This window comes from Archocentrus centrarchus, chromosome 9 (assembly GCF_007364275.1).
Source record: "Archocentrus centrarchus isolate MPI-CPG fArcCen1 chromosome 9, fArcCen1, whole genome shotgun sequence".
In the NCBI taxonomy this organism is placed as follows: domain Eukaryota; kingdom Metazoa; phylum Chordata; class Actinopteri; order Cichliformes; family Cichlidae; genus Archocentrus; species Archocentrus centrarchus.
In genome coordinates this window covers 25,297,617-25,323,410 of record NC_044354.1, presented here as the reverse complement: position 1 = coordinate 25,323,410, position 25,794 = coordinate 25,297,617, and the positions used below count along the sequence as shown (strand labels likewise).

Below are 25,794 nucleotides of genomic sequence, written 5' to 3'. Positions count from 1 at the left end.
TCCAGTGTAAAGGGGCAGATCAGTGACTTGTGGCAGTGGAGCTCCACTGAGCGGTGACACAAACCCCTGTGGCCCGCTCACACATTTGTTTCTCGATGCCAGAAAATAAAGTTTGAGGTAACTTTCAGCTCTTCCAGCGATCACGACCATCGCAGGCTCAAGTCACAAACAGCCCACACAAAGGCCTCCACAGAGCACCACTTCCACTGAACTTTCTTCTTCGAGGTCATCAATCGAAGCTGCTCGATTTAGCCCTGCCGTGGCAGAGAGCGCAGCGCGTTTCCCCGAGGCGGCAAGTCCTCACCTGACCCACAGAATCACAACACAGTATCCCCTTGTACTGCAGCAGGGGCCTGGGAGTCATCACTGATACTGGCAACACACAGGGGGCTCTGAGGTCATCAATAATGACTCCATTTACTTAACACCGACCCAAACACCTGCTCATTTATCATGGCTGACATGTGTCAGCCATGCCCATTTCTCACAGAGGAGCCAGCCACGGCAGATCTTGATCGGGGTCACCTCCCGCACTGAGAGGGTTTCAGTGAGTAGATTAATACACAGAGGGAGCGAAGTGCAAATAGCTATACACACTAATGCTTGTACTATGACTTCAGTTTTTTTTGTAAAATGGTGGTTGGTGCCAAAGTGTGAGGCTGGATGTTAGAAAGAAAAACAAAAACCAACAAAAAAAACCTTGAATCTTCCCTGTTTGAGGAGTGAGGACACATTTGAGCGGGTAATTTGTGCTCTGATGATTTTAAGGTTTCCAGGCTTCTGTCAGCGTGTGCTACAGCAAGTGTAAAATTATCCCTGAAAAGCAGACATCATATCAGACTTTAGGAAAACCTTTGGGTGCACTTCATAACACAGCCTATGACTTTATGGTCTAATTACTGGATGTAGGGCATAATTTTCCTTACCTAAAAATACTTCCCAATTCCTAATAACACTTAAAATGTAGCTACAAGGGAAGAACAATTAGCAGTTTAAAAAAATGAGAAATAACGTACTAATGTAAGTTTTGCCATAAGCAGTGGATACCTACGGGGTATTTTAGTTTTCCAGTTATGGTGCACATAGGTGTACAGTGTGGTGCTTTGTCCTTTCCTTTTCTATCCATACATAAAAAATATCCATACTTCTATTAAATAGAGAGGAAAAAGGAGCCTTGTGCAACACTTCTACAACAAAGAGGCAGTAACGGACTGACTTCCACACCCAGAGGGGACCGCGTGTTTGTGGAATGTGGAGGAAACCTGTGTGAACATGGAGATAAGTGCAGGACATCTTGGATTTGTTTGTCACCAGCTTGCCGTGCTGTTTCAACGCGTCGCAGTGTCTATAAGTGCTCATTAATTTCATATTTTCTTTTCGCCATCTTCTCCTCAAGATGGCGAAAATGTTTTTGATAAATGATAAATCTCACACAACACAGAGACCTGACATCAATCAAATGGATTCTGGTGGATTTTTTTTTTTTTTCTTTTTTTCCAGCGTGTTGGAAGAGTTACCGTTCGAGTGAGCACTGCTCTTCCTCATCTGTACACCCCGGTTTTCTCTTGTTTGTATCACTGGAGAATAAATCGAGTCCAGACAATGTGAGGATTTGCGCTCTCTGTTTCCTCAGTGCACATAATACTGGAAGCATCGTTTACCTCCTCTTCTTTAATTTCAGCCTGTAGTTTGCAGCCCGTGGTGCTGCTTTGTGCTCTTCCCTGTGCTCTGTTTCACTGCGTGTCAGAGTAGTTTTGAATCTTTACCCAGTTCTACAACTTTATGGACATATGCAGTACCATTACTTCTGCTTCGACAGTTTCAATACAGCCAAGGATTTTTGTTTCTCGTGGTCTGAGTTGTTCGAGTTGCCTTTCAACAAACTCAGTGGGCTGTCATGCATGTGAGTGAGGAATGGCTTCTATATGACTGCTCTACCATAAAGACCCGACTGCTGGGGTACTGCACGGATGGCTATCTTTCTCTCACTGTCTCCCATCCTGTGAGCTCCACAGAGCTGTGTCTACATGAAAGCATATTTCTTTTAGAACTCAACTCTTCTACATTCGTGCCTGGAATCCAAACTGCTCGAGTGTGCAAAAGCACTAAAATGGAAGAGTAAAAAAATGGTGCTGACCCTTTTAGTCTGAAAATCCCGCTGCTGTGTTTTAGGCTCAAAGAGCAGAAACACAAAAATGCCTGAAAACGACAGTTTGCTGTCTGATGATTTTTTTTTTCAGAATGGTACTAAAACGCACACGTGGATCCCATTTATAGTGACTGTTGGGTTTTGGTTACCTCTCTGACCAAGGGCCCTACTAGGCAGCCAGAGTAGACTGTGGGAACTTCCAGGCTTCTCCAATTCGAGAGTGATGAAGGGTTAGTTACGCTGGCAGGTTTTCAGTGCTTCAGAACTTTTCTTGTGTCCTTCACCACATCAAGCCTTGATGCCATCCCGTCTTGCATATTTATAGACAATTCTCTCCACCTCATGGCTCGTTTTTAACTCCGACATACACCATCAACTGCAAGACCTCATATAAGACAGGAGTGCACCGTTTCTAGTTCTATTTTAGACACTTATCACAAACTATTTGCCAGTCCTTTTGGGTCACATCAGGTCAGGGTCACATCCAGGGTGGCTGTGGCTCAGCGGGTACAGCCACCCAAATGGAAGGTTCGATGACCGGCTCCTCTAGTCAGTATATCGAAGTATCCTTCGGCAAGATAGAGAACACACACGTGTGTGTGTGTGTGTGTGTGTGAATGGCTGAGTGAGGCTAAGAAAGCACTTTGAGTGCTCAAAGAGTAGAAAAGTGTTTAACAGATTTATTAGACCACCTGTCATAAACACAAGAAAACACAAATATTTTAGAAATCTGTCAAAAACTTGTTTAAAACTAAAAATGACTGAATTCACATTTTTGTACCCAGATTTGAGCGGCACGCTTGACTTCACTGAGAAGTCGGAAATGAATCAAACGTAACATTCGAATGCTAAAACCTGTTTTTGTGTTCAGGAATGCAAGCAAAGAACTGCGATACGGCATCTTAACCAACAAATAATAATGTGTTTTTAAATTTTTTTTATGCATTTTGTAGAACAGTAAATTGGAAAATTCATGGATATCAACAATATTTTAGTAAAAATTAAAGAGCTTACAGAAAATGATTCTGGTCATTTGACCAGAGCTGTTAATTTGGACAGCTGTGGCATAAACCTTACATTGGGTGGTGGGCTTATAAATTTGTTAAGCACTGCAAGTACCATTTACCATCAGTGATGACCTCGCACGGCTAAGATTGTGAAGCATAAGAAAACAGGGAAAATGTAAAATCTCTGAATACAATAAATACATGCTCAAAAACCCACCTTCAAAACCAGCAGATATAAATCTGTGTATCTGTATTCAGTACCAGTCAAAAGTTTGGACACACCTTCTCATTCAATGTTTTTCTTTTTTTTTCCCCGACATTGTAAATGAATACTGAAGACATCCAGAATATGAAGGCACAGACAAGGAATCATGTAGTAAAGTAGAATTCAATTCAATTTTATTTATATAGCACCAAATCACAACAAACAGTCGCCTCAAGGTGCTTAGTAAAGTAAAGTAAAGTAGGCACCTTCTGCTTTGGGGGAACTGCTCATGTAGGAACCATCCGCTCACCTTTTCTGCGTCTTACAAAGACACGTTGTCTGGAACAAGAAATCTCAAATTTGGACTCATCAGACCAAAGGACCAAGCCCTTCTCTTCCTCTTGTTGTTCTTCCTAAGGAGTGGCTTCTTTACAGCAATTCGACCATCAAGTCCAGATTCAGAGTCTTCTCTGAACAGCTGATGTTGAGATGTGTGTGCTACATGAACTCTGAAGCATTTAGGTGGGCTCTTACCTGGGGTGCTGTTAACGTGCGTTTTCTGAGGCTGGTAACTTTGATGAACCTATCTTGTGCAACAGGGGGAACTCATGGTCTTCCTTTCCTGGGGCGGTCCTGATGAGAGCCATTTTCATCATGATGTTTGATGGTCTTTGTGACTGCACTTGAGGAGACTTTCAAAGTTGACGAGGCACAGCTGTTGGCTGAAAGCCATTCCAGGTGACTGCCTCATAAAACTGAGAAAATGCCAAGATTAAGCAAGAGGCGCCTACTTTAAAACATGTTCTGCTTTGACACTTTTTTTGTTTACTAAATAATTCCACATGTATTTCTTCATGGCTTGGATGACTTTAGTATTAATCTACAATGCAGACAATTTTTAAATAATGAAAAACCACTGAATTAGAAGGTGTGTGTCTCTCTTTCTCTTGGTTGGATTCATTTTACCAAAAACATTTTGTGATGAAAAATGAATCTGTACTCTTGTTGCTTCAAAAAAAAAAAAAAAAAGAGATGTGAGGAATTTAAATAGAGGAAAAAGTTTATTGTGTTATAAGCAAAAGCTCTTTTACGATTATGGACACTTTTTATTTTTTTTTGGGATGAGAGTGATTACCTAATTGTTAGTCACAGCTGTAATTGTGCAGACACTTTCCCAGACATGGATTAAGCCCAGTCTTAGACTAAAAGGGAAATTAAATGCAGAGCTCCATTGTTAAAATTCCAAGTTTAATCCATGAGAAAGCTGAATTTTTAAGTAGCAGCACTAAATGATTGATTGCAATATCCTAATATGTGCCAACTACAAATAACATGATACAGAATTTTTTATATTAGGCATGAAAAATCCATACTACGCCTTCTTGCCTGCATATAGAGGGAGCTTTCTTAAACAGGTTTGAGCCAGTCACAGCATGCAGACACACTGGGACAGCAAACCAAACAGAGTAGCTGGAGGGTCTCTTGTTGTTGTCCTGCCTTTGTTTTGTTGCCCTCCTCCTGCTGTCTTTAGCTCCATAGGAGAGCTGTGTAGGGCTTAGAGATCGTGCCTCTGAACATCAATAATAGAAGGCTCGCAGCACACAGCACAGAAAGGGCAGAGGCAGCAGGACAACTTAATACCATTCAGCAACTAATTAACTAATTGAAGGTCCAAAGTCTCTAAATCTGGAAGTACAAATAACTGATTATGCCTCTTTGTGTTTGTACAGAAAGTGATCATCCGTTTTAAAACGAGGCGTAAAATCAAGCGTACAGTGAGTGTGAAATCTTGTGGCTCAGGCGCATATTTGTCAGTGAGCTCAATGCGCTCGTATTACTGACGGCAACGAGAGCCAACAAAGACCTGATTTATTGTTGGCTCTGATTCTTTATTTTTCCTCTGGAGGATTTGTAGGTGGTAAGTCAAGCCCATAAGGTCAATCGCATGAAGCTGTAAAATGAGATGTAACCCACATTCACAAGGGCCAAGTGTAGGAGGAGGGCAGGGAGAAGAGGGGAAAGATAGAGAGTGGGAGAGCTTCAGTGGAAAGAAATGGACTCCATTTTTGTAAGTCCTCCTCTCCAGCTGTCACCCCGCTCTCTGTCCCATGGGGGGTTGCCACGGTGACAGGAGGCCACATGTCTTGGGGGTGTCGTTTTGGTCAAAGGACCCCATTGTTCTTGTGTTAAGCCGCCTTCAGTATGCCCGTCTGCCAGGGACAGGGGCTTCACACCCCTCACGTACACACACACACACACTCGCTCCAGCTCTCTCACAGACAACACACCCAACACCCACTCGCATTATAGAGGTGCAGCAGTTTGGCTTCAACTCTATAAACTCCCTATTTACAAAGATGACAAGTTTTAAAAGAGACAAGGGCAGACCCACAGTCACAGTCAAAGGGAAAAACACACAAGTGTCTAGCTTTTTTTTTTTTCTCCCTCCAAGCAGTAGCACCCATCATTAAAATAAAACTCGCATGTATGTTATTCCCACTCTCGACAGCAGCAGCTTTTCCTCACTTCAATGCCAAGAGTGGCAGATCAGTACTTAGTTACATGCAATAACTCAAAACCACCACCAGATGGCACCATTGCCCCACTGGGTCAACACAACACTACCTCACTGGGCTTATGAGTTTGTCCATCTGTCTTCCAGTGGGAATACAGAACAGAAAAGGCCTTGGCAGATCACTTGGGGGGGGGGCAAAAACCTCTGGCGTCCTTCAGCCAAGTGACTCTGACTTGATGTAAAAGGAGGCAGTCAATTACTCAGTGATGGATAGATTACAGTCATGCATCATTCTGCGAGCCAATTTTCCTATGTGAACTGAATCTGAAACTCAATTTGTTACTGCTCTCTGTGACAGATGGATGGAGCCAGTATAGAGCAGCAGATTTTAAAATCTATAACTGCTGGAACTTGGGGTTAGAGGTCAATTTACTTTCAGGCATTTGGCTGTGTTTAAAATGCAGAACAGAACAGTTTATGCAAAGGGAAAGCTGCTGTACTTGAACTCGAGTGACCACACACAGCTGGAACGCCACATTTGTAGAGACAGTGGCTGCTTTATTTGGATTAATTTGCTCTAAATGAGTTTGAAGCATCCTTTTAAATGAACACAGTTTAGCCTAATGTGCTGTCTTTACATAGAAGCAGTACATTTAATTAGAAGCAGACACTCACAAGGTACATTCTGACATTTCACCGATCTCAAATGCTTAGATCGTTTAAAAAGAAAAAAAAGAAAAAGCCCGAACCACAAATGAACAGAATTATTTGAGCATATAGTTTAATTTCTCTGTGTAAAAAACGTCCAGCTTGGCTGACACTGAATGCAATACAGCCATCTTCATTCAACCACAAGAGTAGATATTGACTTGGAGATGCTTGATCCAGTGACTTTGGAGAGGCAGACTGAAGATGCACTGTGATTACCAGCTGAGTGGTAGGATATTGATCAGGTGGTCAGCAGAGATGATTGAGCTCTCAGCATATTGACTGGCTTAGTTACTGGAGGGAAACCGGTCACAAATTGCTGGTCGCCTCTAATAATTCAAAGAGGAAAAAAAAAAAAAAAAAAAAATCAATATTTGAACTAGTGTAAAACAGTTTGTTCTTTTAGGGAATCAGTGGCCTGCAGAGGTGTAATCAATATATATTTTTTAATTTCCAGTTAATCTCAGTTCATTAAGTTAAGCAAATGATCTCAGGAGGAGGCATCTTGTGTCTCCTCAGGGAGCAAAGGTTGGATGGGCAGAGCAGCACTGAGACAGCGGCCCCGGGTCCTCCTGCAGGTCTTTATGCTGGAGTCGGGGGAGGTGTGAGGCAGCCAGACGAGCCCTCCGCTGCTGCCATTCTCAGCATTTATCTGGTTCCTCAGGCTGCGGCGCACTGAGCGCTGCCCTCTAGTGCCAACAGGTTTAAACACATCCTCAAAATTAAAGTCAGCTTGCCAAGGAGCAAGGTCCACATGAGCTACTCCCTCCTCTTCTTGGCCATCAGAGCTCGACTGGATGCTTTCCTGTGGGCCAGCTACTTGGCCTCCCTGTCGTTCCTCCTGCTTTTCATGGCTGGGCTGTTGCTTCTTTGGGTAGTTCTGCTGCTGCTCCTGTGTGACTGAGCTCCTCCTGCCCCGCTTGGCTTCTCCTTGTGCTGACTCTGTGTTGGTTGGGCAGTCTGAGGTGGGTGCATGTGTGCTCACATGATGTTCTGAGTCTGAGCAGGGATTATCGGCAGAGGTCTGGGCACAAAGTTCTACAGTGTCAACTTCCCTCTCTTCATGTATAGAAGGGATTCCCGTTGATAGCTCAAGGCTAGTAGTGGTTTGCTCTTCACAGTGCTGCTCTCTCCCCCCTCTAGTCTGGTCCTGAGGCTCCTCACTTAGCAGGTCACTGTCAGCCACACTGACCTTCCTTTTCTTCAGTCCTCTTCCTCTGCCCCTCAGCGCTGACAGCCTGCTGTCCTGTTCAGCAGCACTTTTTTCACTCACGTTGGGAGACGTGACAGAATCTTCTACAGCAGTTTCTGAGGCGTTTGTCACACTGAGGTCATGTGTCATGTGAGTGTCATCAGCCATCTCAGGGTTTAGATGGATTTCCTGATTTTGGGCTGTTAAGAGAAATGAGGACAAAATCTCAGAAAAAAAAATGTTTTCTATTAACTTTTTAGGGAATAAAATAAAGTTTGTGACTGATAATTACTCCATACAAAATACAGGCTAAATCACACACTGGCTGATTCATCTTATTATAAGAAATTTAGTGCCTGCATATTTTACCCTTGCAGCTCACTGAAGGAGTCTGTTGCTTTGCTGGAGACTGACTGATGAAGGACAGCCTCTCAGTGATGGGACTCAGGGTGGGGTTCTTGGAAGCGTATTCACGGGAGCTGTACAGCGAGCGGTCCACGTCCTTGTTCCATCGACGGGTTGTGGAGAAGGTCATCTGCGGAACAACAAACTGCAGCGTTAGAAAAGTCTGTATTGACAAGTTTATTGAAGTTTGAAAGCTGGCAGGTATCCACCTCTGATATGATTTGCAGTGTTTTGTTCTTGCACGTTTGATTAATAATGATTAACTAGTACACAAACATCTTTAATAAACAAAAACATAAAAACAAAAAGCTGAAAATGTTTTATGATTTCACACAAATTTAAAGTAACTGCTTACTAAATTCCTCTAAAGGACAATGACTGCTCACACTGTTTGGTTAATGTGGGTTATTCCCCCTCCTCAACACCACTACTGTATTTGTATTTCTTATCAGTATAAACCCTATAACCCTTTTGATTCTCATAATTCTACCTAGATGACACTTGGTGCCATCAGCTCTGTGTGATGAGAGTGTAACTGAAGAAGTTATTTGGCAAACCTGACCAATAGGAAGCCACAGAGCTTTAAATACAGTCCTGAGCATTCATCTATGAAGGAAAGAAACCTACACACAGTTACAGTTTGTGTCTAAGGGGGGGCATTTTCTGCATGTGAGGGTTCACCCTGCTTCCAGGACCGGACACTTTAATGAGCTTGCAACCATACAGTACTTAACTGGAGCTCTCTCTCCTGCATCCTCCGTGTGAACACTGGGCTGTACCTGACTGGGCGAACGCCTCACGGCGGCTTTCAAAATGAAAACAACATGCTGGCTTGTTTGCCAACTTTTCTCCTGTAGTACAAAAACAGGCCTAGGAAATCTTTTTGAAAGCATCTGAGGTGAGAACATACTGAGTTAATCAATCTGCTCTCATTTTAATCTGACAAAGGCTGGTTTAAACATTTTTCATGCAAGGTGTACCAAATGCACCTACTGTACATAAAGCAGCCTATCTGACACGATGCTGCCAGAATACTATCTGAAAATGAAACAGGAAGGGTGGAAATGATCCTGTGGACACGTACTGTTTGAAGAGCTGGACCCTGCACACTCAGTAAATGGTCTGCAGTAACATGAGCTGCAGTCTAGACAGCTATCAGGAACCTGTGTGCTCATGCATTCTTTCACTTGGCCTGCCCCGGGCTAAATCCATTTCACTTATCCTACTTTTTTTTTATGCTTTGCAACAGTCGAGTGTTGACCCATGAATATCTAATGCACATTCAACAACAGGTATTGAAGAGAAAAAGGGGGGGGGCAACAAAAGTGTAGGCAGACCAAGTATGTTTTACACACGTGCTTCAAAAACAATTGTCCTCATACAAATGCTTCCACACATTTACTAGCCAAGTGCAGTATGCACCAGGCAGTAAATGCATAATTATAGTGTTTTTGTCAGTGTTTATATTTTTTATTCTGTACTTTGTTTCCCTTTCCTCTGCCCCACTCTAACATCCTATCCTACTAACTATGAGTAAATGGTATTTGTAAATACTATCACATTTCCTTGCTATAAAAAAAAGATAGTGATGCATATATGTGTGATTTGTTTTTAATGATTTATGTCTTTAACAGCAGTGGAAATGGGTTTAGCTGCCCGGTACAAACACGCTGGGTGAAAATGGATGGAATAACTTTTTTTTTTTTAATGGGATCTCTTGACAACAGAAACAGATCATCTCCAGCCTTTTCTGTAATTGAAAGACTAAAGAGACGATGATAGTGGCCTATACCTAACAGTATATAAAAGACACATACCTCAGATTTGAGGTCATTGTTTAGCATGTGCATCTTCAGTATCTGTGACAGCCGTGTAGGCTCTCCATTCATGCACAACTTGATCAATTAGGAATTCAGAATTCCCACTTATACTTTATATATATATATATATATATATATATTATATATATATATATATATATATATATATATATATATATATATATATATATATATATATATATATATATATATATATATGACATCACAGCAAGCACGATAGATGTGCCATTTGCTGCTCTATATGGGGCAACACTAGGGTATATTAACATGAATACATACTAACCTCTTCCCTTAAAACAAACAGGGGAAGACATAGTCAGATTGTGCAGCCACCATCTCTATGACAGCTTCTAAAAAGACACGTCTCCAAAGCCCTCAGTGAAGTGATGTAAAGAGAACTCAAACAAGCACACTCATCCAGCTCACCATAATCTTCCCAGAGGCCGACTTGGCAGCAGACCGCGTCGACCTCTTCGCAGGTTCACTCTCTTCTGGCAGCTGGGGGAAGAGAAAAGTTTGCCTGAGGATATATTATATAGACTCTCTGCCACACTCTCTCTCTCTCTCTCTCTCTCACACACACACACACACACACACACACACACACACACACACACACACACACACACACGCCTAAAGTAAAAGTTCTCAGATGTGATTAAGTTCAGATCCAGTGGAATTAAACAGTAGATTAGATTGGAAAGTGTTATGACCTCCAAATTATTAAAAAAAGACCATCTTTGCTGCTAAATGAACATTTCCACAGGTGAATCATACAGTTTATGGGAATAGCACACCTTCCTTTTTCGACTCCTGGAGCGAGCTGTGGGTTTGCTTCCCAGTTCCTGTTTTGGTGCTGGCTGCAATCAGACAAATTCACATGTTTTTAGTAAGTTAAATACAATTCTGTGTGTGTGTGTGTGTGTCTGTGTGTGGGGGGATAGCAATAAACAATTATGAAACTAAAAAAAAAAAAACTATGAGGCCACAAAGATCAACCCCAGAAATTAGAAAGAAAAGAATTCTTAATTGTGGCAGACCTTTCTCCTTCTGCTGCTGGATGGGGCTGCAGTTGAACCTCCAACACCAGCGTCTGGTTGCTCCTCCTTCTCTGGCAGGGATTCAGGCTCAGCTGGGATGTCCATCTGGGAGGCTGTGCTGGGGTTGGTGTCAGACTCTGGGGGAAAACCTACAGTATTACAGCTGAAAAGACTACTGTTTGAGAATTTAGCAATTATAATAATACTGATTCTGCTGATTGGCACGGAAACATGACTCACATGTATTAATTCATTTCAAATGACAAAAGGTGTACTGCACTGCCTTTAAACTCTCAAAGTGGTTTCTAATTCTGCCTTCCCTGATTTGTATCAGTTTTTATAGATGGGCAACTTAATTTCTTAGTATGAAGTCAAAATGAGACTCCTGACTTGATTAAGCCACACACAAACTTAACTTCCATTTGTGAGAAGTCTTTTACCTTGACATTTTCAGATTTGCCAGGAGACAGCAGAGGTTAGAGAAGTAGATCAATGAAGACAGGAATCTAAGTGATAATAAAAAAAAAAGACAAACTATGACAGCAGTTTACCTGTCAGAATCTGAGAAAGAGACTCCTCGTGGAACGCAGTGTTTAAATTCAGCAGCTGGGCATCCCACACCCATTCTGAAAATGAAACAAATGAAAGAAAGCTGTTATCATATCAGAGCTGGATTGCATTTCACTGGAGACAATAAGCCATTTCTCTCAGGGTCAATAAACTGTAATCAACCTGTATCACTCGCCACAGCAGAGCCAATCTCCTCCACTGAAGGGAAAACAATCTAGGACCAGAAAATAGAGAAGCAATATTATTCACTGATGACTATAATATTTATAATCAAGACTAGATAGTGGGTCATATCCTAAGTCTTGCAGGCAATAGACAACAGCTAATGCGGGTACCAGACAACTAATAAATAACAGAGCAGTTACAGCAGTAAACAGCACTGACAACACTAATACTAATAAATAAAGAGAATGATATTGGGGAAATCTTGTTTGTAGGTGATGCCAGTATAAACTTTCAATGTTGTAACTAACATTTTATTACACGCAAAGTGCACTCATCATACTACCATCACAACTTAATGACAGCGCTGGAATCTTGTCTACCTTTCCATCCTCCTCCTCAGAGGGCATTCTGCGCTTGCGAGGCATTGCAAGTGTAGGAGAGGCACCGAACGCAGTGGGGCTGCTGAGGTCCAGCTGATGTTCTGGTGTCTTTGATTTGCTTCTCTGCGGCGTCTTCAACACCGAACGAAGCTGGGAGCTCCCGCCGGGAGTTTGCCCACGGGCCGGCGTGCCCCCCTTTTGTAGCGGGGTGCTCGGCGGCAGGTTCTTATCGAAAAACTCAGGCGAGAGGGGACCTCCGAAACGTACACGCTTCTTCCTCATCATCATTGTGGGTGTCCCGTTGGAGTCGTCCTCCCCTGCAATGGAGAAAAACCATAAAAATGCACAAATATGTATTTTCTGTGTGAGTCATTGTGTAATAAGCAGCAGGAGGCAAAGTTGCTCTGCCACAAATTCTTTATGACTCTATGGATTAGTCTTGTCTTTTTTTAAACAACTTAGAAGGAAAAATAACAAGAAAAGTGAATCAACATAGAATTAAATTTTTAATAGAGAGAAAAAGTAACAAAGACAGACTAGCATTTTTTGTATATTGAGATTCATTTGTTTATCTACATGACAATCTGGTTAACTAAGGAAAGAAGCTGATACCTAAAGTGGATCTGAGGTATGAAGCAGGTCCAGTATTATGGGAAGTGAACTATTCTGTGTGAAAACACTACCTGCATGCTATGGATGTAACAGTTCAGAAACCAAGAGCCATTAGTTAATACTAAGATTCATAATTCATATTGTGGTCTCGTGACTTGGTCCCGTCTTCTTGTGATAGCGATTTAATGATGTGCTCATGTTGTTTACATTAGATTGTGATGTACAGCTGAGTGCTTGGTTACTCAGGTGAAAAGTGTAATGTTTAAAAAGTATTCCAACAGAGTGAAACAGAAATTCATAAAAGAAAGGTAGAACCGAACTCTCTCTCTCTCTCTTTTTTTTTTTTAAACTCACCAACACGCTACCTGCATATAGCTAAATACAAGCAGGATATTCTTCACTATGGAAACTCAAATGAAGTTAAACATCAAGTTCTTCACTGAATATGTCGGCTGAGCTGAACCTTTGGCTACACTAGAACAAACCACTGTGCACCAGGCCTCAAAGGCTAAACCAAGATAAAAGGTCAGTCGCTCTAACAAGGCCACAGAGAGCGACGTGTGCTCACCTGTGGGCTTCATCTCCAGCAACAAAGAGAGAGAGGGGATGCGGAAGGGGGAGGAACGCTGTGGTAGCGAAGCGGCTGCAGGATCATCAGGAGGTGGTCGGCTGAGGCTTTGGAGTTCAAAGACATCATCCTATTAAGAGAGAATACATGAGAGCTTTCATTCTGCTGGACTGTAGTTCAAGGACAAAGAACATAGAGAACAGACATTAGCACTTTATCCAATACTAGCATACATTTTTGTACATAAAATCCAGAAGGACACTGGAGCATGGAACAACCAAAATTATTTTATTTGATCAGCTCACAGTAGGTGTCCTTCAAATACAGTGGGGGAAATAATTATTTGATCCTCTGATGAGTTTGTAAGTTTGCTCACTTAGAAAAAAAATCAACAGTCTCTAATTTTATGGTAGTTTCATTTGAATGGAGAGTGACATAATATCAACCAAAAATGCATTCATTATATAAATGCCATAAATTGATTTCCATGTCATTGAGTGAAATAAGTATTTGATCCCCTATAATCCAGCTAGAATTCTGACTCCCACAGATATCCAAGGATATGCCTCCGCAGACCATCAGCGACTTACTGCCAAACCAGTCATGCTGAACAATGCTGCAGGCAGCATGACATTCACCACAGTATCTCCAGACTGTCAAATGTGCTCATTATGAACCTGTTATCATCTGTGAATAGAACAGGGCATCAGTGGCAGACCTGCAAGTTCTGTTGTTTTCTGGAGAATGCCAGCTGATCTGCACAGAGCAGACGTTCCACTAAAGGACGTCCGGATCTCATGCCACGCTCACTGAGTCAATTACCGACAGTTTGATCACAAACTTGCACAAGTAGCCTGCTGGAAGTAATTTTGTAGGGCTCTGGCAGTGCTCCTCCTGTTCCTCTTCGCACACACACACACACACACACACACAAAAAAAAAAGCATATAAAGAGTCTTTTTGCTGCCTTGAGGCCATTCCACAGCCCTGTCCAACTGTCCTCATATAACAGCCATCTCCTGGTTTCTCTGCCACACTCCTGAGAATGTGCTGGGAGACACAGCAAACCCTCTAGTAATGGCATGCATAGCTGTGCTACCCTGGAGGAGTTGGACCACCTGTGCAATCTGAATGGGCTGCAGGCACCATCTCGTGCTATCAGCAGTGAAACTGGCACTAGCAAAAAGCAAAATGAGAGAAAACTGAGTCAGGAGGAAAAAGAAGAGAGCACTGGTTTGTGGCCACCACCTTGAAAACCGTTCCCTTCTTGAGCATTATGTTGTTGGCATCTGTCCAATGCACTTGTTACTTTCTTTTGCACCAAAGCAGCGGAAATGGATTCACACTGGTTGATGCTTCCTAACTTCAGAGTCTGATATCCTTCAAGTTAAACTGACTTTGTGTAATACTATGATGAACAAATGTTCCTTAATTTTTTTTTTTTTTGGAACAGTGTATACCAAGTACTTTAAGAACATCAGCTCTACCTGCTATCACCAGAGGGGGCTGCGTGCTGTGAAGCAAGTTTGACATAGTCAGACTTTCCTTGTTTAACCTGGCTCTGCTAACCTTAAAACACCAGTGAGAGATAATGAGTATCACAGAAGGCTGTTAAAGTTAATCTAGGCTTTGGGTCCAACATCACATAAAAAGGATGATGGACAATCCTTCTTTAAAAAAAAAAAAAAAAAAACTCCACACACACACACAAACTCAGTGCTGCCTGCTTCATTCAGAGACATCAGAAAAACGGATGAGGAAATCTATGAATAAACGATAAATGTTTTTTTTTAACTCGTAAGGCGTAAACTAGTACAGCAGGAGGACATGCTGCATTGTTATCATTAATCTTGTGAATTTATGAATGAATATATCTATATTTCTACCGCAGCTTGCTCTCAACGGTGCCATTTATTTTATTTGAGCTCTGAAACTGATAGATTTAGCTGTGACAAGGGAGCAGCTCAAAGTAGCTTCATTTAAAATAAAGTGCATTCAGGTTTGACCCTATCAAACACTCTGAAAGAGGAGATATGGAAATCACTTTAGTTTGTGGCCTGATCAAAGTGAAATAAAAGTTTACTGATTTAATCTTCTCAGCGATAAATAGCCTACAAACAGACTGATCAATTTTCTATTCTGTGTGTTCTATGAGCTAAAAGTGCATTAAAAAAAGTTCACATCAGATAAGAACCAAACATAAAAACTCATCTATTTTGTGCATAACTAACTGAATGCATATTAATTCCTGTGACTACATAGCGCATTTTGCTGTAATCGTACCACGTGTTCCTTTTTTTGTGTTAGTAAAATTCAGCTCAACAGGTTGTAAAGAAGATTAATTCTTAGAAGATTAATTCTTTCAGCAGAGAATCTGATTTTGAGCACACTGAAAATAAAAGAATGAGTGAAAATCTGACACTTCAAGATGATTTTAAACCAGAACTCAGAACACAACCTGCTCCAGACCACCAAGTTTCTATGGTGAGCTAAACAGATAAAGAGAACCACCTTAGTGACACTGAAAACTCTGACTTGGAGCTTGACATATCTCGCTAACAGTCCTCTGCTGCGTGGCTGCAGCTGCTCTCCCTCACACTGACAGAGGAGCGTGCTATACCGAGCCGGAGGGCAAACGCCATCACGCTTCATTCAATAAAGCTGTCTTGATTAATTCATGTAACAACTTCATTTTAATTAAGAATTCTGCAAAAGCATTTTAAAACTGCCAAATTAATCTGGATGCAACAGCTGTTTATGGCATTTAAATCATGTTAAAAATCATTGTGATACTCAAATGACTTCACAGCAGAACAAAGGCCCTGTCTGTTAAAACAGTCACTAAACGTCTGCACCAACTTCTGCCTGAACATGTGTGTGTTGCAGCTGAATCCTAACCTGAAGGTTCTCAGTGGAGGACGAGGCCTTGAGGTCAAAGTTTGCTTTGATCACAACTTGTTCCTCTTCCACAGAGTCACCGGATGGCGCCGGTCCTTGTGTAACAGCCTGCCTCGCCCGCTCTTCATCCACCTGTGAGCACGGGTAATAAATTCTAACTGCTTTCACTGTACTGTACTGCATTAGAACAAGAAGAAACCTACTATGGATAGAACTAACAGGATAGGATATTAAAACTCTGAAATTTAAAAAAAAGGCAACTTTTTTGCTTGGAAGAGCTTGTTGGTTTATTTCTCTTATTGGAAGCTTGCAGTTTAGGGAAAAAAAAAAAAAAAACCTGTTTGGCTCTGAGATCTACCATTCATAAAGGAGTTAAAAATAATCAGCAGCTTCAATGGGAGCCAGGCGCACAGAGGTAAAAACCTTTTAGCTAAATTATTTACAGCAGTCAGTTAAGTGAGTGAGTCAGAGTGAGTTGGTGTACCTCCTGCTCCTTCAAAGTAGAGTAGAGGGTAGGCGCGCTGGCCTCTCTAATCTCCACACTGCAGCTTTCTGGGGGGGCAGTGCGCCTCCTCTTGCTGGATGTGGGCGTCATTGGAGGGTTGTTCTCCTTTCCTCCACCATGGCTGTTCTCATCTGAGAGTGGAGGAAAAAAAAATTGTCATCAATTAAAAAAAAAAGGCATATTACATAAACAGAAAAACAAATGGGACTTGGGGACATCCAAGTTAAATAAAAACAAAATATCACACTTCAAATAATATATGATAAAAACACAGCTTAGGGGACAAAAACCTCTGATCAAAGAAATGGAGATAAAGTCTCACTTCAGAAACAAACAGCTTAGAAACTGGCCCCATTTAAGAAGATGACCAAGCTCAGAAGAGATGCCTGCTGTAAGATGTTGTCACAGTAAGGCTTATACGGTGCAGTGCATTAATCCACTGCTTTATGAACGATGCCTCCAGACATCATAAAGAAATCCTTCTGGCATGGATCCTCATTGAAAAATGAAACTATTAATCCTGTGGCAATGAGGCAGCCTCACCAGACAGATAATCTCTTGTCTTGATGCATCCTCCAGTGTTGCTGTCCTGCGCTGGCACTGGATCACAGGCATCACTCTCCTCCACATCCATCAGGCTCCGGAAAGAAGCCATCTTCTGCCTCAGTGTGGAGGTGACCCGGGGAAGGAAGGGGCTATTTCTGACAAGCTGAGAATTGAGATGGCAAAATAAACATATCTGCTCAGTGATGCAGCTTGACAGGCCAGAGACTTTCTGAAATTACAAAAGTGGTATTACAGAGTGGCGGCACATCTATCACGTACTGCTTCTTATCTACGCCCTCCACAAGTGTTAAAGTTTGCTTAGCTGAGCATCATCTAACAGGTAAATCACAGTGAAGGGGCATCCACACAGGAAGCAACAAGCAGCAACATGGCAACCAGAAACCACTGAATGTAAATGACATTCAGCAACTGCAAGCAATGACAGGCGAAATAACTGCTGGTGACGTAAAATGGGTGGGCCGCAAGTTAAACTCACAATTATGAGGCGACTGATTTAAGTGACTACCAATGAGAGCAAAAGATTAACTGACATATGAGAGGGCAGTCAATACTTTGGAGAGTTACCCAGGCAACTGGAGCCTCTAATGTTGATCATCAACCAACCATCAGCAAAACAGCAACGCACAACAAGCAAATAGCTTTATATTTGCAGGTGGCTTAAGTAAATAGATTTTGCCCTTACCATTCACACAAGAGTGACAGAACACTAATACGTCTTTAAATAAACTTCTCCGCTGAGTTCCAAACAAGTACAGTGTTACCAGACATGATAAATGAAAGGGAAGCCCCTCCCCCTACAGTGAGATGCTATCTTGAAGGGGGGATTTTGTTGACATAGTTTGAGTCCATCAGTGCCCTTAGAGAGAAAGAGCAATGCAAATCAATACAAAGTTGTACAGCGTGATGATTCTTTTTCAGAATGACAGTGTCCCCATCCACAGGGCATCAGGGGGTCACTGAAGGCTTTGATGAGCACACTTGTACAATCAATGCCAATGTGTGCTGAAGTTCTTTTGGGAGGCTCACCACCATTACTAGGACACTCTGTTGATATTTCATTTAATCTGTCATCCTTAAAATAACTGAGCTTGTGAACATTACCGTTTAATTGGTTAAACTTTTGCAGGGGCCGCCTCCTTTCCTTATTGCTCAGACAGGTGAGCTGGGGCAGAAGTTCGGTATTTAAAAGCCTCACCACATAAATGCGCATAATTCAAAAGCATTGTGTGTTCCACAGCTTTAAATAATTAGAATTACAGGCTGATCTACAGCTGTGTTGTTGGAAGCAAACTGTAGCAAGCATCACAAAATATGAATAAGTCACACTCAGAGGGTGTCTATTGTTAACTAAACGGAAAAAATGCTCCAAAAAGCTGAGCTATGGCCGACTGTGATTCAGAACATGCTGAGAACAGCGACACACAGAAGAGAAAAATCATTATGGTGTAAACATGTCAGCGGTTGTTAACGGGAGTTTTAAAACTCTGAAATGTGTACTACTATGCAAGCTCGCCACAGTCAGGCTTTCCCTGCATTAAGTGGCTCGACAAAACCTATAAACATAACAGCAGCCATAAACTTTCCTTGTTAACCCAGGCTTTCTGGTTCAGGAGGTATTTGATGAGTCATTTGATGGTTTTTCAGCATAAAATAAACCAATCGAGTGCTGCCAATTTCAGTCAGGTGTAGCAGGTCATGGAGAAGGACAAATAATAGATGAATAATATAAAATACCCCAAAAGAGACACTGATGCTGCAAGAAAGCTGCAGCAAATTGTTAATCATACAAATTCACAAGATATACATATTTATTTTAGCACTCGGTGCTGCCATTCATCTCCAACGTGCCAGGCACGATAAAGCTCTGAAACTATAAACTTTATGCCCAACAACTGCACACGGGTCTCACACTGTTCCATAATGAAGGAGACATCAAAATCACCTTAGTTGTGTTTATTTTATTTGAATAAACACCAACAGAATCAATATTTTTAATCTGTCTTCAATTAGCTGCAATCGCAGGAGTGTTAAAGGGACTTGGCAGCAAATCGGGACCAAAACCTCATGTTTTCAGATTTTCTGCCCCGCCAGCTAAATACATGTGAATTTCTGTGTCAATGTCCCATTCTTCTTCTTCTACTACTACTACTACTACTACTACTACTACTACTACTACTACTACTACTACTACTACTCCTCTTATAACATCATGTCTCGGTTTTGCATAGGTTTGCATATACAAAAAGCAAAGTGGAAAAAATAATCCTGCAGGCTAGTCCATTTTGCCAAAATATCACTGCAGCAACTCAAAAATGGTACTCAGTAGTTTGTATGTAAAACTATTCCCGTTTTGGGGGTTGTCTCACTGTTGACCCTCTAGTGCACCTGCTGCTAATTTCATTAACAATAAAAGCAGCTGAAACTGATTAACAACCCCCTCCGCCACTTAACTTACCAGGTCAATATCTCAGATCAATATTAACTGACTCGATGCCATACTCTGATTAAAAAACATTCCTTTAATTTTTTTAACCAGTATAGAACATATTCTGACAGTTAAGAGTTTATATCAGAGACCTTTAAGGGTCAGCCACACAGAAAAAGATTCAGTGATGCGACGACCAGAGGCCACTGAAGCTAAAGGACGTTCAGCAACTTCGAGCGACAGCAGGCAAAATAACTGCTGACAGCATAACATGGCCCAGTTCATTTCAGTAATGATCAATGCAATGGACGTGCTACCCCTTGTTTTGTTGCTGCATACTGTACGATGCTGCAGCTAATCATTAAAAACAAAGGAACAGGAATCTGAGCCACCTGTGGGCAAAACAGGCAGCTGAGTTACAATTAGTGACACCTGAAGATTCACACTTCATGTCTGAGTCAATAGCTGTGTTTTGACAGACATGTCAATGTTACGTAACAGATCAGACACCAGAAAGGGTTAAAAAAGAAGAAGAAGAAACAAAAGCAGCTTTTGTGCTCTCTGCAGTTTTCATTAAGGACCGTCTCTTTGCAGTAATATGAATAAACTGCTCTGCTCGCTGTAGTGTTTGCTGCTTGTAATACATACACGGCGTGCACAAGTCTTATACTGGACAATGATTCTTCCCCTCTCTCCAAAGATCCACATTAAAATGGCAGCAGTGAGCAGAAATATGCAAAACTACACAAGAGCCAAAGCTGTGGCACTGCACGGATCGCTTATGCAGTTAATAAATCGGGCCCTTTACCCAGCTTCTTGTATTGTCTACAGTATAAAATCACGAGTGTCATTTAAAAAAAAAAAAAATTACTAACATCTCAGTGACACAATCATATCTCTTAACAGTTCAACAAACCAGCAATGTTATATAAACCACTTCTGAAGAGGGCTCATTATTCACCCTGTTTTCTATCACACTGCTATTTTTATTAGAGATTAGAGGGGAAAAAAAAGGGCCTTACTGTTTTAAATCTGAAATCTTAATTATATTAACTTAGGCATTTCTAAAAGTCAAACATAAGTGAAGATGCTACCACCACTTGTTGCATATGTTGTTGGTTTAGATTCTCTTTGTCACGCTCTATACTGTACATCACAGGGAGACTGAGCTACACATTCAGTATCGTTTCTGCTTCAATCATTCACATCTGGCGGGCTGCACAGCTCTTCGCTCTGACAGTAATCCCTTGTACGTAACTCTGCTTTATTTAACACCTTTTGCCAGAAGTCATTCTGTCATTCAAATGGCACTGTCACAGCAGGAGCTCTGTCATATTTTTGTTCTGCTCTGTTCATTTACCGCATTAAGCTAATGCCGATGCATAAAGCTACTGTCGATATAAACTTTGAGTGCACTTCAAAAGCTGATCGTCGCACAGAATACGCCTATGTAAACAACTGCGTGTTACATGTGTTAGTCAAGTCAGACATGACTGCCTGTGTTCCCCCAGGTCAGCGTATTGTTTTAATTGACACTTCGGTGAAGTCCCACAACGTGTGTTTAAAGGGTACTCAGTTAAGATTTGTTAACAATTTCATGAATTATATTAAAATACGAACCAGCGTAAGCCCAAATGTAAATATTTAGTAACTGTAAAGCTAAAAACGCTTTATCAATCTCATTATCGCACTGTCAACTTTAAAGAGTCCTCTCTTTGATGTTATCTTATGAAACTAAGAGATCCTGGTATAGCGGCAGAAGTTGAAAGAGAAATCATAAGTGATTATTTCTCCAGAAAGTCTCATCCTTCAGAGCGTCACGCTAGATATAATCTGAGAATCTCTGAGCTCCTGTGCTGATATCAATAAAATGACAATAAAGCCTGACATGTGTTCATCCTATTCTTACAAATAAATCAAATCAGGAAGCGCATAAGAAGCTGAAACGACACCAAAGGCTGGTGTGTACCAACAGCATCCATCACTTTTGGCATGTACTGGTGACACTGGGCGACACTTGTAGGATTAAACTAGATGTAAGAGTGCACTTACAGTCGGGTCTATGCATTTTTGATAATGACAGAGTTTTCATAATTTTGCTTCTGGACACCACCACAATGGATTTGAAATGCAGCAGTCAAGAGCTGGCTGAAGCGAAGGTGAAGAATTAAACTAACATATTACATTAGCAGTTTAGGATTAACAACAATTTAACACAATCCATCCATTTTCACAGGCTTATAACTTACTGGGCAAAGAATTTATAGGCTGACAGGACTGGGTACTCCAGCACCCTCCAGGCAGTCCAAAGTTAGACAGCTAAGTTAGACAGCAATTCTAATTTAGCTGTAGGTGTGAATGTGAGTGTGAATGGTTATCTATCACTGTTAGCCCCTGTGATGGATTGGCAACCTGTGCAGGCTCCAGACCCCCATGGCCATGAATTGTATAAGTGGTTAAGAAACTGTATGGATGGATGGGACTAGTAAGATCAGCAACACTCAAATCTGAACTCCACTGTGGTTGTGTACAGAAGCAAAATGACAATTTTTATGGGCCCAACTGTATGTCAGTATGCATTGCAGCAGTGGCAGTTACCATTCTTGTGTGTGTGTGTGTGTCATAAAGAAAGATTGAAAGTATGGTGTACCATTGTGCCCTGTATCAGTAATCTACGTCAGTTTCAATACTGATCACAGCCAATTGAAAGCCAGAGTAGTCCGAACAACTGTCTCACACTCTAATAGGACGTGACAAGGGCACCAGATTTGCAACCCGACAAATATCTCACCTCTGGAGTCTGAAATGTTGGTGGAGTCTTCATCTTCTGCTGTGCCATGAAGCGGATGAGAGAATTTGTCTCTGGGGAGCCCCGGACACCAACACTGGACCTCCGCCTGGCTTTTAGTTGTGCTAGACGCGACTTATCTGTAGTGAGAGAGAACAATGGTGCTAGACTAACACTTGATTGATTCCACATACAAGAAACATAAACCTTCTTTTGACAATTATTGTACAGTTTTCCTCGCTCTCTACTAGTGTGAAAGCAACAGCAGCTGCAGCCAAATAAAGACCTGTCCTCTCACCTTTGCGGTTTGATGACGCTGATGCTGCTGGGGTGAAACTCTGCACAGAGATGCCAAACTGACTAGGTGTGAGCTCAGAGAAATTCAGGGGGGCTGAGGTTTCAAGCGAGGGGGCGTCCTCTTCTGAGGGACACAGTGCTCGCCCCTCGTGATCACCCTCACTGGCGGCAGTGCTGATCTCCACTGTAGCCATCTGCATTGACAACATGAGTACGACTTATAAACGCGGTGCTGAAGAACCACATAAGGACAGCTAGAGTGATAACAGACGTTGCTAAAGGGGTTACAAAAGCAGGCTACTCAGCTGCATGCATTTCCATAACAACTAATTCCTATAAGACGCATGCTGCAACAGGATTTCGCCCGATATAAAAATAAATGTTTCTGTGACATCCTCTCAACGCCGTGCTAAGATTTACTCAGGACTGTGTACACACGCTCTGCAATAAAAGCGTTCAGGTAACGAGTAATGAACTAGAAATGTTCAGGAGCAGTTCAATAGTTGCAGTCACACTCCTGTCTGCAAAGCTGCGTTGTTACTGCCACATGAAAAGAGACAATTAATCCCGCACGACCGTTGTTTAACCGTAGTTTGTTAAGCTTTACTCGTCGCTGGCTAACAGCAGCAGCGGCGTCATTACAGTGGCAACAAGTTAAAAACTTACCTTGTGTATTTGGATAATTTAGTTGTCTGTCGTTAATATATATGAAACACACTTGGGTTTTCTTATATTATAAAAGGCCACAACTGTCTCAACAGACGTTCGTAAAAATATAAAATGATTTAAAAGAAAGAGCAGGAGGCCATTCAAATCACCCTCCACACCAGAACCAGAGACCGCTGTGGATCCCTCCGCGTTCGAGACTATGCTTATAGTTCACTCATAATTTTTACCTAAAAAAAAACGTATATTGCTGACAAATATAAAATACGAGTAGGAATAACTTAGTTCAAAAAATTTTGATAATAACTGACTAAATACGGAGGCCTAGAGAACTAACTTCCGTATTTTTAAGTACTCGAAAGCGGTCGGAACTCGTTTAATATGAATTGGCCAATAGAAATAAAAGACAAGATACCACGTGACCCCCTATAACCTCAGAGAAAACGGTGTCCTACAAGCCAGCTCCTTTACGAAGCAAACATTTAGTCGTAGCGTAGCAAAAGCGAACTAACATTAGTAATTTTTTATTTTTTATTTTTAAATCATCGTTCCTGCTGGACTGGTTCATGTTCCCTCAACTCTGTAGGGCCCCATCTGCTGTTGGCTGCTCTGAAACCCAGCAGCTGCTGGACTTTGACTGCATCTCACATATTTATATATCCAGTTTGTTGGCCGGACAGGCTGCTCTGCTTTGAGCATTTTCTTCCTGGAATCTACTTATTTCTTTTAATGCACATGATAAAGGTGTTGGTTTTGGGTCACAAAAGCAAGGAACACAGGGTGCTCAGCTTTTCACATTTAAATGGTAAAACTATGGTAAAATGACCACAAAATAAGCTTTTATCTACATTTGTAGGCCCCTAACAAATAAAAACAAAAGCAGAAATTAATGCCAGAGTGAGAAAAGCAATATTTAATGCATTTTTCTGTATATAACCATATTTCGGTGTGGTTTACAATGGTTTTAAATGAGGCTCAGTAAGCCTAAACAAATATATAACTCCAAACAGGGGGTGAACAGTGGTCTACAGCTGAAAAGCTCTGTAAACCCTACCCACACACAAACAGTCTCAAACACACACAGGACTCGTCCTTTTGTGAGGTTTGAGAGTCTGTGGTGCAGCTGAGTACACCGAGATCAGATGCAACTGTGAGCATCTCTCTACAGCTAGGACTGCCGACCACATGAAGCATGTGTCTTCTTCTGATGACACCAGAAGAGGCTGTGCGAGTCGAAGGGAAGCTTCACTGTTGTTTTTGTGCAGCACAAGATGGGAACAAGAACCAACTCTTGAGTACCAAAGTTGGTAAAAAAAACAAAACAAAGGATATATGTGTATAAGGGCCTGTCATGAGATTTTTAATGTGCATTTTATTTACATTTGTGTGTAAATCGCTTTGCGAGAAAGTCTATTTTCAGATGATTGTGGAGGATAACTGCCTGAAAGTATCATTTCAGGGGAGCGGGCTTTACTAAAACTGAGCAAGGTTGTGGAAAACTCCTTTGTGCGCTTTGATAGCAGCAGCACTAACTCGATCATCATTAGGAGAAAGCATGAACCACAAAATCAACAGCACAAAATTAAAAAGTATACTAATTTAAATATCAGAATCGTACCATTCAATTGAAGTAGCTGTATCCATCACACATGTTTATTCATATTGGTCACCAAAAGTTCAGACAACCAGGCTGCTTAGCACTGTAATGGATCCTAAACACCTAAATATGAGCTAACTACTGCACTAGATAATGCCAACGTTATCTTAACCCACTACTGCTTGCACAAAGGCAGTATTCACTGTCACTGTCAAAAACTAATAAAAGAAACCCCTTAAGGAGCAAGATAGTAATTTGGCTGTCAAGGAATCCACATTGTTCTTTTATGCAAATTTATCAACAAGCTGTGCTTTTTGTGTAATTTTGAGTATATTAAATGCCATGTCAATAAGGACTCGATGCAGCCCTGTGGAAAACTAAGTACGCTCTCACTGCTTAAGAGGGTAAGTAGCATCCAGGTATTGATAATCAAATGTACTTGATTAACTGATCACTCATTAAGTGTGAGCACCTCTATAAATGCAGACGTTTCAGCAGTTTGCTGGTCTGAAGAATTCAGGTGTTTGTTAATACAATGCTACACTCTTCCCAGGAGTGGACATCAATGCAATTAGAAAAAGACTGAACAAGTTTGGCTTGTTTGGAAGGTTTGCCAAGAGAAAGCTTCTTCTCTCTAAAAAGAACATGGCGGCATGACTTAAAATTTGCTCTGGAACTCTGGAACAACCAACTCT

At 41.5% G+C, this 25,794-nt stretch overlaps 1 protein-coding gene across 2 annotated transcripts; it reads right to left on the bottom strand.

Annotated features, from left to right (window-relative positions):
- Positions 1-6,480: 6,480 nt before the first annotated feature.
- cdca2 (cell division cycle associated 2) lies at positions 6,481-23,777 on the bottom strand. 2 transcript variants are annotated; one of them, XM_030738013.1, is made up of 15 exons: positions 23,503-23,777; positions 22,838-23,030; positions 22,543-22,679; positions 17,303-17,468; positions 16,739-16,890; positions 16,255-16,386; positions 13,358-13,487; positions 12,178-12,494; positions 11,795-11,846; positions 11,614-11,688; positions 11,063-11,199; positions 10,820-10,882; positions 10,449-10,520; positions 8,146-8,311; positions 6,481-7,976 (listed from the first exon to the last, which is right to left on the bottom strand). In XM_030738013.1, the coding sequence occupies exons 2-15, from the start codon at positions 23,028-23,030 to the stop codon at positions 7,075-7,077; spliced, it is 2,694 nt and encodes an 897-aa protein (XP_030593873.1). In that variant the 5' UTR covers positions 23,503-23,777; the 3' UTR covers positions 6,481-7,074. The 2 variants fall into 2 exon arrangements, with proteins under 2 accessions (XP_030593873.1, XP_030593875.1); XM_030738015.1 differs by lacking the exon at positions 16,255-16,386.
- Positions 23,778-25,794: the final 2,017 nt, after the last annotated feature.